The 17,740-nt window shown below is 45.5% G+C and overlaps 1 protein-coding gene across 1 annotated transcript in view; it reads right to left on the bottom strand.

Moving 5' to 3' along the window:
• LOC133342646 (voltage-dependent calcium channel subunit alpha-2/delta-3-like) overlaps positions 1-17,740 on the bottom strand; it is a 161,579-nt gene that overhangs the window by 49,302 nt on the left and 94,537 nt on the right. Inside the window, exons 28-36 of the mRNA XM_061551930.1 lie at positions 16,224-16,285; positions 15,583-15,597; positions 15,414-15,458; positions 15,241-15,303; positions 9,903-9,973; positions 7,093-7,168; positions 6,323-6,375; positions 2,862-2,917; positions 1,427-1,447 (exon numbers count right to left, since the gene is read on the bottom strand). Of these exons, the coding sequence (XP_061407914.1) occupies positions 1,427-1,447; positions 2,862-2,917; positions 6,323-6,375; positions 7,093-7,168; positions 9,903-9,973; positions 15,241-15,303; positions 15,414-15,458; positions 15,583-15,597; positions 16,224-16,285 (462 nt within the window). The remainder of the gene's footprint in view (positions 1-1,426; positions 1,448-2,861; positions 2,918-6,322; positions 6,376-7,092; positions 7,169-9,902; positions 9,974-15,240; positions 15,304-15,413; positions 15,459-15,582; positions 15,598-16,223; positions 16,286-17,740) is intronic.

The raw sequence follows: 17,740 nt of genomic DNA, 5'->3' as shown, positions 1-17,740 counted from the left end.
TAATTTATTATACGTTAAAAATATATGGCTGTCAATGAAATATATTTAGAAATATTTGGCTTTTATGGCTCTCCCAGTCGAAAAGGTTCCCGACCCCTGGTTTAGAGTATTGGCCGCTATAAATGTCCACGTCATATTCATATCACGATACAGGCAGATGCAAGCACCCATTGCCGTGCTGCCATCTCATGGACACTTTGCAGCCAAGCCTACAGCACCTGTTATTTAGTCTATGGGTCTTTCGGTAAAGCCACGTAGATAGAAAAATAATAAAAAATATCACGACGTTTCGATCGCAACACAAGCAATCGTCATCAGGTGAGAGAGAGAGAGCTGCTGAGACAAGGTCTTATATAGGCCTGAGATGGGTGCATCAAGGTAGAGCTAGAGATGGTCCAACCAACGGAGGCTGGGGCAGTGGCGTTTGTCTTGTGAGAGATTAGCCTGTAGGGCAACACCAAGGCTGTAGAGGTGGCCATCGTATTGTGAGAGATTAGCATGTCAATGTAAGAGAACCACCGCAATGGTGGATGGCTTCATGAACGAATCTTTGTTGATAGCCAGTGGGTTTGCAAAGTACCTTCTTCTTGGAAAAATCTATTTCGTGTGTGCCCACAGCGTTAAAACAATGATCAGCCACGGCCGAGGTATTGGTCCTACCGTGTTTCAGATCTGCCTTGTGTTCACGAACACGGTCCCGAGACATGTCGCTGAGATTCGCCAATGTAACTACTGCCGCAGCCACAACTTAGTTTGTAGACACCGGGGTATTGCATGTTATCCTTCACAGATGGGATCATATCACGAATTTCATGTACTGTGTTAAATCGAACCTGGATCTTGTGTTCATGATTTTGGAAATCTTTTTGGTAACCCCTGCCATGTATGGCAAGGTGATGGTTTTACTTGGGTTCTCAGATGGTTCTTTCCCAGGCAGTCGTCAGCATTAACCGGCTACAATCCCACCGCTTAAGCTCGACCTCTCTCAGAGAGTCAACTTCTGAGTGAACTCTTTCTGAAAGGTCGAGGGGTGAATAGAAACAAAGATAGACCCCGCCCGTATATACTCATGTGACTATGCAGTGTGTAGAACGATCCCTTCGATAAATTATTCACGTTACCTCCTCGCTGCAAGTATTAAGCGCACAAGCTGCTCAAATCGCTCCGGCAAGGAGGTAAATCCGTGTGCAAACCAACCGTGGCTTTGAATTCCACCAATCAGTGGTGGCTTTTATGATCGACGAACGCTTGCGCGAAGAGCGGTAGCACATTACCCCTCTCCCCCTCGCGCCCCCCCCCCCCTCCCAAGTTTGTTTGGTAAGAAATCATTGGCAGGTCTCTTTCAGTATCCCATTTTTCCTGAGTGGAACAAGTAAAAAAAAACTGGCTCAAAGATTCCAAGACGAAATCGATGGAAAGTACTTACACGAGTGGAAGACGGTCTTGGCTGCGACATGCAGGCGAGAGGGCACATTTGATCGTGAAGGGGAGAGGAAAAGAGCGACAATTGAATAATGTACACACAACACAGACACATCATGAACAAATCATCTCGCAAAGTGGCACGTGCAGCAGTCGTGTTTGAATACCGTTGATGACACACAAGATGGCCGCTTGTCAGACCCTCCCTGCTGATTTGTTTCCAAATGCAGGCTGCACTGATAGGCAGGTATTGGCAACTTGGTCTGAATTGTGCATGTTGGGGGCCGTCCATAAATGACGTCACGCGATTTTGGACAATTTTTGACCCCCCCCCACCCTCGTCACACGGCGTCACAAAGTCAGACCCCTTCTCAAATATGACGTCACAAAGCTCTGCCCCCCCCCCCCCAAAAAAACATGCTTTAAATCGCTTTAAACTATTGTCATTGTAGTGCGTATTTAATGTGGCGCTGCACTGATGTTGTAGGATACAAATATTTATTAAAAAGTATATTTAATTAAGTAGAACGTGTTGTCTATATTTATTTAAAGTTGTGCATTTTGATGGGACGTCACATTTCTCACCCCCCCACCCCGTCACACATAGTCATAAATGTCTGACCCCCCCCCCCCCCACTAGGTGCGTGACGTCATTATGGACGGCCCCTTGGCTAAACATGTGACAGCAGTAACACTTATCCCCAGAACTCTACTTTGCTAGTGGGTGATGGGGGGCGGTGGGCAGAGAGTTAAAAAGTCGTTTTGTTTGCCAAAGTGACCAAATTAGTGCAACGTGTGTTAAATTATCCAGACACACTTTGCCTGCAGAGAGCAAAACCGGGGGACTTCCAATTGAGCACATGGAAAGTATGACATTAAGGAGGTCCAATTACTGGCCGATGCCGACTTCGCAAAAGTAATGCAGTTTTAAATATTTAAACGCCCGCATTCTCCGCTAATATGGAATGCGCTTCGTACAATTGGGTCATCTGAAATGGGAATGCAATTGAGCAGTGTCCGAGTGATTACACTTTACGGGTTCCCCGCGTGAAACTAAATGTATGATTACCTGGAGGTACAATGCACATTTGTACGGTGTCTTTTCCCTGCGCCTTACAAAGGTGTTTGCGGTTCTTTGTTTCGGCCCGTTTAGATATTAAGTGAATCCCAAGCAGAGCATGCATTATTCATGACGCTCATAGAGCTTATAGAGATCTCCCCCCCCCCCCACCCCAGGGCTGTCTTTGCTGATGATTTTTTAATGGCTGCGTTTGGATCCCTTCGGAAAAAAGTCTGGGGGGGGGGGGGTAGGGTTGGTTTTCGTATTTTTTGGCTCGAGCCGGCATTTGTTTTCCGCGGCCGCGCGTGAGAGGCCGGCGCTTTGCGCGCTGGCACGGGGGTCAGCGCCGTCAATCGCCAAGCGTGTCACGTGTGCTCACCGTGCGAAGTGTAGCCCGAATACCACCAGCTGTAGACGTTGAACTCCATGAAGAACCTGACGGGATCACGGATAACTATATTTTTCCAGCGTACAAACCCGGCCGCGCGCGCCAGGAAGCGCCAGGTCGTTTGTTTTTGTTTCTTTCTCTGCAGCACGAGCCGAGCTCACGAGCTGTGCCGCCAATGTCACACGCGGTAAACAAGTCGAGACGCATTCGGTGTGTTTGAGTTGTGCAGTGTACCGACCGATGTCACGTTTAATGAACGAGTGAAGATGCATGTCGACGATCCGGTGACGCTGTGCTTGAGTTTTGTACTGGCGGCGTGTGAAACGAACGCGTCATTAGCTCATGGACCTGCTTGGCCCCGAGACAGATTTCAGATGTTTGTGAGGGCAGCGTATGTCAAGGTTTGGTTCTGGCTCGACACGGCAAACCCACCCACACCGCGAAGACCTCTGCGTCGGCTCGCGCTGGGAGGTGCCAGTGGGAAAATTGGTAAAACAGTGCCGCATACTGTCCACGCCACGGCACTCAAGAGGTGATGGAAGGATTAAATTGCCCCATGCGCTAATTTGCTCCATGGAAGTTCCGATCGAAAATTGCCTCCATTGGTGTTTCCTGGCCTGGGTAAGTCATCAACCGGCTATTCTTACTTCACCATTCGCTGATCGCCAATTGCGTAAAGACGCCCACTCCTCTAGTTCTAACTTAGCTATCAAGGAACCAGGTTTCATCAGCTGTGAACTGCTGTGATCTTAGGTCGTATACTTCGGTGGTATTACCACCTTAGTTCATGGTATACTACTTAACGTGGAGAACGTTGAAGTTAAATCCATTTAATAATGATGATTTCAACTTGTAATGCGCCATATTTGATTTGTTCACTCTCGAAGATAAAGAACGACTCGGAGGCATGAGGAACCACAAAGAGGTAGGAAGGAAGCAGCCGGGTCGTGAGCTGGTGCCAACAATTGTCCAAGCTCTGTGCTCCTCTATATATTAAGATGTTTTCAGCCAGAGCAATGTGTCTATACGTGGGGGACGAAACCGGAGCACCCGGAGAAAAACCCACGCGTGCACTAGGCAACATTCTATCCCATATGGATGTAACCAATGGAGATTTTGTTAACATTCTGCTGTATCGCATTATCCAGGAAAGTCAGGGAATGGCACCTCAACACTCACGAGATGAAGACCTACCCCAAACCGTCATAATCACGGGGGTTGTTTGACCATACTTCACCATGGCTGTCACTGCGGGTTTTCCAAAGTGGCACCAATTTCTTATATGGGCAAATAGAAGTCATTTATGCAATTACCTGCTCATTTTTGTCAATGGGTTTCACGTAGAACACTTTTCATTGCCAGTGTTAGAGACATTGGTGCGAGTGGAGATTTCCCTTCCACGTGTGGCACCCATAAGGTGATGTACGGTTGTTGGGCATTGGGCTCACGCATTTCCTATTGATATTTCACAATGTGGATGGGAATGAGAGTACCGGTGACAACACTGTGGGTAGCACACCGGTATTTATATTTATAAATACAAATGAGTCTTAAGACTCATTTTAGGGAGGGTCCTGCCAGTGGCTGATTCAGGGTGTGGGGGCAATACGGGCAATCCCCCCCCCCCCACCATCGACCTCCACCCCCTCCCACACCACCTGGAGACTCCGAAAAGAGGTAATCTATTTCGATTTAAAGCTTTCGTGACTGCAGGGATTCATCTTCTTGGTTCTTTCGGTAAAGTCACGTAGAAGGGAAATAATAAAATAATAAAAATAAAACATAATAAAATAAAGAAAATATGATTTTATTATGTTTTATTTTAATTATTTTATTTCCCTTCTACGTGACTTTACCGAAAATAAAACATAATAAAATAATATTTGATTTGATTATGTTTTATTTTTATTATTTTATTATTTCCCTTCTACGTGACTTTACCGAAAGGATCAAGAAGATGAAAATAATAAAAATAAAACATAATAAAATAATATATTCTTTTATTTCCTTTATTTTAATTATTTATTATTTCCCTTCTACGTGACTTTACCGAAAGAACCAAGAAGAGGTAATCTATTGATATATATATCAAGTAAAGTACCGTATATTGAATGTTTATTGTGATTAATGTAGGGACTTATTTAAAAACTTGGCATTTTGGGATCTCTCCTAAATCCCTTGGGAAGCTCCTAAATCTGCCCCCTGCATTGGAATATTTGGCAAATTTCCTGCAGGAATTGAAGTGCCGAGACAAAACCGAAGGGAAACGAAAGGATAACACAAATAAAAAAAACACAGGCAGGTTCACGTACGGTACCGACTTTCTGTACTGCCATCTGCTGGCCAACGCATGCCTCAGCAGGTTTGAGAATTTCGCGAGCGAACACGATCCACCCAGCCCCCCTGCACCCCCCCCCCCAGTGCTGGACCATCACAAGCGTGTTCCGATATATTTCCACGAGTGCGGGATTTTAATCGTCGCAATTAGTCCACAAGAAAGCGTAGATGCACGCGCGAAGGATGCACGTGCTTGTTGCGGTGTCTGTGGCGATGTAGTGTTTGTGCTAGGAATGGGCCATTTCGTGGGCGCGAAAATAATAATAATAATGTGGTGCATGTGCTAATTAGTAGGCAAGAAAATCTGTTGCCCATAGCGGTAGATGTTGGGTTCTGCTGTGTTGGGATAAAAGGTGGAAGTTGCACAAATACTCGACTGTTTGGTGCTACCCTAACTATTATTACTTTCATCATCATTATCATCATGATCATTATCATCATCATCACCTTCATCATCATCAGCATTGCCACAATCATCATCATTATCATCATGATCATTATCATCATCATCACCTTCATCATCATCATCATTGCCACAATCATCATCATCAGAACCAGCATCATTATTTGTACAGCGTTTCGAGATGCGGTTTACATTGGAGGTATAAGAAATAGACATTGCGTTGAGCTCGCTTGCGACAATCACCAGCGCTCAGAAGCTGTTTCCCGGGTCTCAGCCATGATAATGTAGAATTTCAGAACCGCCAAGACGTTCACCACCCAATTCTCATTTAAGCAAAGAGGACACCGGGAGATTTTGTTTTTAATTTTGACAGAAAACTCGTGAGTTACAAATGTGAAAGTGTCCCAATGTAGGACCATTCTGAAAAGGATTGGCATTATTATTTTGTTATTTATGACGCAGAGTATATTGATGTAAAGTGTGTATTTTGTGTGTGCCGTGTGATTGCTACAGTGCAGTGATTATGCAGATGGCTAAGATTATACTCCCCGTGTATAATATCTTTAGACGCCGACTTCATCGTTTAATTATATTTTTAACATCGCACACCAAGCCTTATAAGCCCACATTAGGCTTAACATGGTGAGACGTATGCGCTAATTAAATAGCCAAGCATGGATTAATGATGGCATTACATTTAATGTGCACTTACACTGCCAGTTCGGTTACGATCCACTTCATCGCCGCGATGAAGGAATGGTACGGCTGCAAATAAAACACACACACAAACAAAGACAAAGGTCCCCCATTTGCGTTCCACAGACCATGTGGGGCAAGTTCTGGAAGGTCACGAAAGTGTGAGTGGTCAGCACGACGCCCGGCCGAATTGTTCCCATGATTGTGATGTTTACACAACCGCGCCTGGGACTCTTTTTTAAAGGCTGAGTCGACCTAGGGGAGGCTCAGGGACCAGTTCAAATATTCGTCATCAAATGTAGTTCCCGAGCGGGAATTGAACTTTGTTTTGCCGGGCTCGCATCGCCACCGCCCGCCACACACACATCTCCACTGGCTACGTGCGGTGCCAGAGAAGTTCAATACATTGCATACGTACGCACGTGTGTGCGCGCGCGCACACGCAGAGGCGCACACAACTGCTTGTTGAGCCAAGTGCTCCATTATAGTTGGCGACAACGCCCAAGGTGTTGTTGTTGTTGTTGCAGCACCGTGCCGCAGTGCTGCAACATTACAGGACCACGTTGCTTTGCTCCGGTGGTAAAAGCGCGCGGTGCGATCGAGTGAGCGAGCGAGCATGCCGCTGCGAAGTCTATTTTTGAGCGCAAGATGCCCGCGGGGAAGCAAGGGGTGGAGGCGAGGGGGGGGGGGGCTTTGTGAGAAAGAGGGCAACGCAAAGCTGGGCGAGCGTGAGCAGATCTGCCGTTCAATTAAATTCGAACGCTTCGGGAATCGCGGGTCACTCACGTTGAGCAAGTTGAAAGCGCTGCTCTCATATTCCAGGTGCCTCTTGCACATGGCTTGGTAGTCGTACATCTCCCGTCTGCAATGCAACGGAAGTTATTTGCAGCGGTCCCGCTTGCCACGGGTGAGAAGGGGGAGTCGAAGGGCAGCTCGTATGGGACAGGCTGCAGGCAGCACTGATTGATACTCAGTGCAAGACTGGTTAGCCTCGGTCTGCGTCACCTGGCCACCATCTCCCGCGTGGTTATAGGGGCCGTCCATAAATGACGTCACGCGATTTTGGACGATTTTTTACCACCCCCCCCTTCGTCACACGCCGTCACAAAAATTCAGACCCCCCCCCCCCTCAAAAATGACGTCACAAAGCTCTGCCCCCCCCCCAAAAAAAAATGCTTCAAATCGCTTTAAACTATTGTCATTGTAGTGCGTATTTAATGTGCCGCTGCACTCTGATGTTGTAGGAGAAAACATTTATTAAGAAGTATTTTTAATTAAGTAGAACGTGTTGTCTATATTTATTTAAAGTTGCGCATTTTGATGTGACGTCACATTTCTCAACCCCCACCCCACTCGTCACACATCGTCACAAATGTCTGCCCCCCCCCCCCCCCTAGGTGCATGACGTCTATTTAGGGACGGCCCCGTTACAAGCTTATAAACGCCACAAGATTGTACATGCAAGGACATTTGTGTTTGTTAATCCGTGACCGGACGAGGGCCTTCCCATGCCGTGCTTTTTTGAGCGAGGTTATTTGGCCATGCACTTCGCTGAGCTGGTGAGAATGGGTTGGTGCAAGTGGGGAGCGTACACCTCCTGGGAGACGAGAAGTAGAGCAGAACAAATGTTGTTACAAAGACCCTACGCTGCCCACAACATAGCCCAACAGCCCCGTGGCAACTTGCTCTGTTCCTGGTGGTCAACCCATACGAGAAGCATCCAGGCTCACAACTGCTTAGCTACCAAGCTATGACAAGATTAATCACATATTCTTAGGTTGTTTCGGTAAAGTCACGTAGGTAAAAAATTAAAATTAATAAAAGTAAAATAAAATAAAAATCACGACGTTTCGATTGCAACACAAGCAATCATCATCAGGTATAAATGAAATAGCAACAAAAAATTCTAACCAGAAAAACTATAGACAGACATATAAGCAGACAGATATCACCAAGATACATAGAGAGAGTAACACAGGTACAGAGAGGGAGATCGTCTCTGTTGAGTGGCCTTAAATAGGCAGAGGGGGCAGAGAGATGGAGGGGATTAGATAAAAAATTAACATGTCAATGAGTGCGGAAAACGCGTAGTAAAGTAAGCAAGTTTGAACATGTTTTACCTACGTGACTTTACCGAAAAAACCTAAGAATATGAATCCTTGCAGTCACGAAAGCTTCAAATCCAAGATTAATCACGTTCGGGGTGATTTCACCATCGGGATAAAACTGTACCCCGATTAAAATTGCACACCTACATAGAGGCATTATTGGTAAATTAAAAACAATGTTAAATGAAAAGATCGGATTTTTATTTTGTTTTGTAATCGTATGAACAGCCTGTTGGTAATTGTTTTTACTCTTTTATCTGGCAAAACAAAACTGTCACCTTTTTTACAAGAAGTCATGTTTGCATTGACCACAATACCTGCGGTCGGAATGCAAACAAAAAACACAACTCTGATAATGTATGCACTGTCAGTTTTGTTGCCAGATAAAAGGGTAAAAAACCAATTATCATATTTTGCTACTGGCAAAGGATGTTCCAATGGAGCCTGTTGGTAACGAAGAGTTTTTCTCGTTCGAAAGCCCTTCGCTTCTTTTTCTAAGGCGGTGCTATTTAGTGAGGAATTAATATATTTCTCTACCGGCTGACACAAAATTGCCGAGATTTCCACGGGAATTCACCGTCCAATGGGAAGCAGTGTCGGCGGCTTTGACCAGTGGTGGTTGTGTGGCCAACAGAGGTAGGGTAAGGGCCCAAGGCCGCCACTGCGCCAACCGTGGCACTTGCCAAGGCCCTCCAACTGGTCTGAACACTCCATCAATACCAGCCCGACCACCATCATTACCACCACGAACATTACCCCCACATGCAACACCACCACCATTTGTACCATTACCACGACAATCACCACCAGCCAGCACCATTACAACATTACCACCACAGCCAATTGTCACTATGATCACCACCACAATCATCACTACCGTTACCAGCATCACTATCATTAACATTACCTCTACACAGCTCTCTCATTTGACTACATCTGTTCCATTCGTATATACCCACATCAGCACTCTCATCACCATCAATGACACGATCACCACCATCACCACTAGAATCACCACCATCAGCATCACCATTCCCATTAAGTCCACAACTCGCATCACGACCACGTTGTTGCTTCACATGCTATGCAAACGATATCCTCCACTTACACTCCACAGAACACGTGCTTCTCACTTGCTAAGTTCCCACGCGGTGACGCGGCCCAGCGGTAACGTGTCCTCCACTTGCTGCAGAGGTTCGCGGTTCGAATCGCGCGGCCACCCCGATTATCACCGCGTGTTTGATCCCCATTATTATAATGATAATACGCGCCCTGCCTGCTTCGCAGTGGACGTTAAAGATCCGCTGATGTCGTCCACAAGAGCAGGCCATTGTGTGTCGGCGTCAGGGTGCAAATTTGCCATCTCAGAAAATTTCCCACAAATTGCTGCGGTTGATGGTGGTGAAGGTGGCACGTTGGCCAATCCTGCTCGCCCGGTTAACGTTCTCGCGGTCGTCTCTGCGTCCCCGCCCCGACACCCGAACTCACCGTATGAACGCTCCAACGCTGAGCAGCTCGCTCATAACGGCCCCGTCCACCACCCCGAAGAATTCTCCCGTCTGCGGACAGGCGAGAGGCGCGCGTGGATAACGTGGGGATGGTGAGTTGGTGCTGCTAGCAAGCTCAGCAGAAGCTTAGGGGGCCCCCGATCGGCTCAAGGTGCCCCGGATTGATGGAAAAAAATATGGGACCATCAAATATCGAATTAAATTTAAATCCTTATAAGCATGGCAAAATGGCAATAATCTCATCAGTACATTGTCTGCATATCCCTTTTTTAAAAATCTAACTTCATGTCGCTCTTGTCCAAATCTCTTCCATTTCACTCTCATCTCACCACATTTCTTTCTCTCGCCTACGTCTCTTCTGTTATCTTATTCGGTTTGGTGAAAAATATAAAGCGGTGCTCCAACACTTTAGATGGTGACCGTGACATTTTTGATTTGCATTTCCATCGTGATATCGGTATTGCTGGGTATGCACGGTGCCTCTGGAAGTTGGCAGCTTTCACACACACGGCAAATAACAAAAACGTCAATCGTTACTTTATGAATTTGTATACAATTGGGAGTCAGTATACATTGCGGTTTCATTCGTACATAAATGTTGGTAATAAAGATGTAGCAATGAGTAATTATTATTGTTAATTGTGTTAGAAACTAAACATTTCTTGTATTTTATTTCCACATTTTGGATTGTCCCCCTTCTCGCTGTGCTAATTTAAATCCCGTTTTATGTCGTTCATATCCATAACACAAATATTGTGGCTTGGCTCTCCAACACACCGGTGTGCTGTACTAGTGACGAATTGGCCACGTTCTGTTTACGTGACAACCCTTACTAGTTGGCTGTGTCGGGTGGTGACGGGTTTTAACGACACGTTTATATATTTACGCGATCTAACCCCCAAAACCCCCCTCTATTATGCATGATATTGGTCGCGAAAGCCTCCTACGTGTTAAACCGTTAATATCGTTGTATGCACGACACCGATATTATGGGTCGCTTCTGCTTGGCTGCTTGGCTACGGTTTCGGCAGCAGAGGGCAGTGCAGTACAACAACACCCGTTGTTGTACTGCACTATGCTTCCGCATCTATGCTCTCCCCACCTTCACCAACCCGCACGGAGGATGGTCAAACATGCCCCCATAACCAGCACGGCACGGGGAGGCCCTCATCCAGCAGTGACTTGACAAAGGGGCCATGCGTGTGAAATGTATATTTAAAGCTAAGCATCTTTAAATAAAGAGATCCTTCTGGATTTGAAGCTTTCGTGACTGCAGGAATCCACACTCTTTTGTTCTTTCTGTAAAGTCACGTGGGTAGGAAACATAATAGATCACGACGTTTCGATCGCAACACAAGCGACCGTCATCAGGTGAAACAATCACAGCAGGGAAACTGCTGAAACAGGCTGTTTCGAAACGTCGTGATCTATTATTTTCTGCCTACGTGACTTTACCGAAAGAACCAAAAAGAGTAGAGAGATTCTTGTTCTAATTAACTCTTATTCAGATTTAAAATTATGTTTTGTTTATCACTGTTCTGCTGTATTGATGTAGAGTTCATGCGCACTTGCAATCTTATAGACAATCTGTTGTTTCTCAACTGCAGTTTTTGCGATTTTAACGTGTTTGTTTTTTTAAACGAAATGTTCAGCCTCTTTGTGCTCGTTTCACTGTCGCTGCCATTCGTTGTCACGTGCCACGAGTCGACACAAAGGCAAATTTGTGAATTTGGGGTGGTAGTCGGGAGGGGGAAGGGCGAGATGGGGGGGGGACAATGTCAAGGAACAGCGATTATTGATGCGTCAATTTCAGACGTTGCTCAATATTTCCGAAGTAGCGGCGACGGCGTCATTTTACCTCCCAGCGTTTTTTTTGTTGTTGAGGTAACTGCCGAGAAGCCATCACGACGATTGAAGGAGACAAATATTACGAACGTTCTCAACCGCTGATCGTTGGCAGCTGTTTCGGCAAATGGCAGCGATGTCGCTACGCCCCGGAATGTCACCATTCAAGCAAAGGTTTGAACGTTCAGTTTTTAGCCATCGAAATCTGACGATGCAAGCAAGTAGGACTTTAATTTCACATTAATTGGAGATGATTTCATAAAATGGATGACAGCGGGCGGATGACGATAATGAGAATCAAGTATTTTGCACATTTGAGCTAAACGATACAAGACACCGTGCGTGCCTACGGCGATGGGCATTGCCAAATGTGGCTTCAGAGCTTGCGATCGAATTAGCCATGCTACTTACAGCGCTTCGGAATAAATTAACGCTCAGCTTCGTGCAATGCACGGTCCAATTGCGCTTATGTAAACACGCGCAGCAGAAGCAGATGTTTTGAAAGATGAATATTTGACATAAGGTAAGACTTTTTTTGCATGACATCCCATGACTAAATACAGCGAGGTGAAGGTAAACATGTGGAGCCCAGCGACTGCTGTCGAAAGGCCCTCCACGAGAAGGAACTCTCGAGAGCCGGGTTATTTGGCCTACTCTTCCACGCTGGCCAGACGGCTTAGAAGAAGTGGGAATACCCACGCTATACCCCCAAGAGAGCATCTACGAACGTCAAAGCAATTTGCAGCTCTCATTCAATCCACGACTCCCTGAACGCCTTCCCGCGTTCCTTCAATGGGGGTTGTTTGACCCACACTTAGCCACGCTCTTCAGTACAAATTGGTGAATGTTAGATTTCAGACTCGACTGGGAATCGAAATCAGATCAGTGGGTTTGATAATGTGATAACCGTCGCTCCAGAGAGATGTGTAACAATTAAAACTAAATATTGGAGTTAAATAATAAATAATCTGTGCAAACACAATATGGATGTATAAACATCACGATGCGTGGTCAGAAATTGTGATATAGCAACAGTTTAGTGTACTAGTTTTGAAATGTCTTGACAGCCACTCATACACCGGTGCACCGACACATAACTAGATGGGCTTCGCTCACTGATCGTAATCATGACGAGGGTAGCACTGCAAGACGCCTCTGCACTAGGAAACGCTGACCGGAGGTGAAAACAAATGTCAAAGAAATGCCTCTAAAAGTTTCGGACAAGGGCAAAAAACGGGGGTCATCGATCCTCTGAATGCACGGCTAGAAGATGGTGCTTGTGTAGTGACACGGAATGGGTCACTACGTAGCATAGCGCTGGTTGCTGGCAGAGAAGGGGCTCTGCAGTTGCAGCAGCCCTGTCTGTGAGCAGGTCACCGGATACGCAGGGAGAAGGATGTAGGGATAGAGGGGGCACGTGAGGTCACCCCGGGAACCCGTTGGTAGGTTCTAGAAGGGGGGCGTGGCCGGGGCGGAGCGAGGCCACGCTGGGAGGATAAAAGGGGACCCCAAGCGAAGGCTCGGGGCTGTCGCTGTGAGCGGGATCCCCTCGTCGTGCTGCTGGAAGTCTTCGTCGCCGTCGTCACCATCTCGGCGTCGTCAGTCAGGCAGTCTGCCAGCTGTCCTGACTGGGAGCTGTAGTTACCTTTGTATCCTGAGAAGGCTGTTAATAGAGTGCCTCCTACTCCTAGTGTCTCTGAGTCAGTCACTACACTTGTACGTTATTTTTTTTCGAGTCATGTCAATGGGAGGGACTCATGTGACCCACAAAAGCAGGTCATTGTTTGGGTGCAAAAGCCAAGGGTTAGAGCAAGGAAGCCGCGTAGCTGTGACCCTGTGTTGTGTCTGAGGGGTTCATGTGGAGGTGTAATGTTCCTTTGTCTGAAGGAGTGGCATAGCTATCGAGTGTGCATGTGGTGCAACTGCTCATGGGCCCACGTAGAAATGTATAGCAGCAGTAGTCAAATAGAATAGAAATAATAAAATAATAAAAATCAAACGTAAAAAAATTATTCTTTTATAATGTTTTATTATTTTATTATTTACCTTCTACGTGACTTTACCGAAAGAACCAAGAAGATGAATCCCTGCAGTCACGAAAGCTTTAAATCGAAATTTAGTAGTCAAATACTCTCGGCAGCAGCCTTTGGAAGTCCGCAGATGGGGCCCCATTTCCATACCTCGCAACAGGGCCGGTGGCCAACCATGCCGTGCCACGCCGCTCGTCTAAAGTGCGCTTCTGCAAGACGGGGTTCATGTGGAGGTGTAATGTTCCTTTGTCTGAAGGAGTGGCATAGCTATCGAGTGTGCATGTGGTGCAACTGCTCATGGGCCCACGTAGAAATGTATAGCAGCAGTAGTCAAATAGAATAGAAATAATAAAATAATAAAAATCAAACATAAAAATTATTCTTTTATAATGTTTTATTTTATTATTTTATTATTTACCTTCTACGTGACTTTACCGAAAGAACCAAGAAGATGAATCCCTGCAGTCACGAAAGCTTTAAATCGAAATTTAGTAGTCAAATACTCTCGGCAGCAGCCTTTGGAAGTCCGCAGATGGGGCCCCATTTCCATACCTCGCAACAGGGCCGGTGGCCAACCATGCCGTGCCACGCCGCTCGTCTGAAGTGCGCTTCTGCAAGACGGGGTTCATGTGGAGGTGTAATGTTCCTTTGTCTGAAGGAGTGGCATAGCTATCGAGTGTGCATGTGGTGCAACTGCTCATGGGCCCACGTAGAAATGTATAGCAGCAGTAGTCAAATAGAATAGAAATAATAAAATAATAAAAATCAAACATAAAAAAATAATTATTTTATAATGTTTTAATTTATTATTTTATTATTTACCTTCTACGTGACTTTACCGAAAGAACCAAGAAGATGAATCCCTGCAGTCACGAAAGCTTTAAATCGAAATTTAGTAGTCAAATACTCTCGGCAGCAGCCTTTGGAAGTCCGCAGATGGGGCCCCATTTCCATACCTCGCAACAGGGCCGGTGGCCAACCATGCCGTGCCACGCCGCTCGTCTGAAGTGCGCTTCTGCAAGACGGGGTTCATGTGGAGGTGTAATGTTCCTTTGTCTGAAGGAGTGGCATAGCTATCGAGTGTGCATGTGGTGCAACTGCTCATGGGCCCACGTAGAAATGTATAGCAGCAGTAGTCAAATAGAATAGAAATAATAAAATAATAAAAATCAAACATAAAAATTATTCTTTTATAATGTTTTATTTTATTATTTTATTATTTACCTTCTACGTGACTTTACCGAAAGAACCAAGAAGATGAATCCCTGCAGTCACGAAAGCTTTAAATCGAAATTTAGTAGTCAAATACTCTCGGCAGCAGCCTTTGGAAGTCCGCAGATGGGGCCCCATTTCCATACCTCGCAACAGGGCCGGTGGCCAACCATGCCGTGCCACGCCGCTCGTCTGAAGTGCGCTTCTGCAAGACGCATCCTGCACGCTCACCTCTTCGTCGTTCTTGGAGACGATGACGAATCCGTTGTCGTCTACGATGTAGCAGTTCAGCGTCTGGCAAGAGGGTAACCGACGGGATAAATACCACAGGCAGTGTGCAAGGTGAAGGCCCCATTGCGTTCGAGTGTAGAAACCTCACCCTGAGATGCGATGCCAGAACTTACCGGGTCCTCGCAGTCGATAGGACATCGGCCTTCGATGGCTGAGCACTGGAAGACAGCGGGAGTGAAGACAGTTTAAATTAAATTGTTATTTTGGGGTTTCCCCCCCCCCCCCAGTAATTTTAGCTGACTAGTGGATGAAAAGGCACATGGAGTCGAGTGTTTCACTCACGTCAGTATCCTGTGGCTGAGATGTCGTTCGTGTACGTCGAGAAAAAAAGAGAATAGGATATTGGTGATTCCACACAATTGTGTAAATACATAGTAACTGGCAAAACTATATTTTATAATCAACGTTTTTGGGTTTAGATCGCGTTATTTATAAATGTGTCGTAACCCTCCACCACCCGACACGGCCAATCAGTAAAAAAGTGTCACGTTGACAAAAGATAAATAGTTCACTGCTTTAGCCCACCGGTGTGTTGAAGCCACAACATTTACAATTTGAGTACGACGTTTCGTTGGTAATTGCATCCAGCATCAAATAACGCGATCTAAACCCAAAAACGTTGATTATGAATAACATTGGTCGCGAAAGCCTACGCGTTAAACCAAAAAAAACGATATTTTGTTATCAATATTAAAACACCAAGAACATAACCTCGGTGTTTTACAATTTGGTGGCCATTTTGTGAGATTAATACAATCCTTTGGTGCTACCGGCTTGTCAAAAATGCATTCGTAATTTCAATATCCGTAGCAGCTGTAGACGAAATTCCATCCTCGCATTAATGCTGAATAACGAGACGCGTCGACACGGTCGGTTTGGATAAAAAAAACAATCACCTCTTCGTTTAATAATTACTTAATCACCTGTTTAGCTGCAGATAAAAACTTCTTCCTGAAGAAGTCCACTTTTATTTGTATTCCCACAGCTGAAAGATAAGTTGGTTGGGGGGGGGGCAGGGGGGGGGGGCAGGGGGAGAGAAGGAGGGGGGTGCAGACGAGAGGGCAGAGCAGTTAGACATCACGAACTTTGTAACGCACAATTAAATCAACCCGGCAGAGCTGCTCCCCACCCACTCGCTGTCAAACTCATGCCAGGACACCGAGGGTTGACTTCAGCGTAGCTCGTGTAATTAAACCGGACCACCTGCTGGTGATCGCGAGAACAATTCAGAGTCAGAATATTTATTTAAACTGAAGGAATCCGATGTGCTGTAAAGCTCTTTTTTTCATGGATGTCCAGTAGCGGGGCGGGGTCAGGACGTTACAGAAACAAAAAACTATAGGAGTGCAAAGTATAGGAAAGGTAAATGAAACCATCTTCTTGGTTCTTTCGGTAAAGTCACGTAGAATTGAAATAATAAAATAATAAAAATAAAACATAATAAAATAATTCTCACGACGTTTCGGCCACAACGCAAGTAGCCGTCCTCAGGTGGAGAACAAGTAGCCGTCCTCGACAGACCTGTTCTCCACCTGGGGACGGCTACTTGCGTTGTGGCCGAAACGTCGTGAGAATTATTTTATTATGTTTAATTTTTATTATTTTATTATTTCAATTCTACGAAACAAGAAGATGAATCCCTGCAGTCACGAAAGCTTTAAATCGAAATTTAAATGAAACCACTAAAAATATTTCCAAATAAAACTAAACATTGTTTTTAACCTTACCAGGTAAGGCCCACTGAGCTATTAGCCTATTTTTCAGAAGCGACCTGGCCACAAATGATAGCTCAGCCAAGTGGCTTATCACGTGGACATTTAAAGCGGCAACAATAATCGAAATAATCTCGACGCATGTTTCTAAATGTGAGAGGGAAAAACCGAAGGACCCGGAGTTTCGTCCCCTTTAGGAGTGGAGTGGAGAGGTTTGTGAGACGATGGGCAAAAAATATGGGGTTCGAATATGTTTGCATTTGAAAACGCAGGTCTCCTTTGGAAAATAAAAGAAAGACGCGTGGTATAAATGGAGATCTCACCTGGTTGTAAATAGATGTTTCTCTCGGTCTATTTTTATCTCATCTTTGAACCAACAAACGAAACGCTAGACTTTACTATTTTTCCGCGGAGAAACATGTTGCTGCCCTTCGGCTGACAACAATGATCGTTATTTGTTCAATATGATTTTCCTTCTGAAAATACAAACAAAATATTGCGGTGGGACGCGTCCGAAACGAGTTTGTTTTTTCTTTCCCGACGAGAGAGAGCGAAGACGTCACGTCATGTTGCGTGTTCTCGCTGGGTTGTTACATCGTACAACTTTCAGTGATGGCGACGACTTTTAGGGAGGCTTCCATCCAGCAGTGAGTGGATTGATCATGGTTCATGATAATGATAATTCGTTTTGGAAAAAAAAATTCACGGCAATCTTGGGCAGTTTTGAA

Source organism: Lethenteron reissneri, chromosome 15, assembly GCF_015708825.2.
Source record: "Lethenteron reissneri isolate LAM-NWPU_2019-01 chromosome 15, ASM1570882v1, whole genome shotgun sequence".
NCBI classification, from domain to species: Eukaryota; Metazoa; Chordata; class Hyperoartia; order Petromyzontiformes; family Petromyzontidae; genus Lethenteron; species Lethenteron reissneri.
Note: the sequence above shows the minus strand (reverse complement) of the source record. Positions and strands in the feature narration are given on the sequence as shown.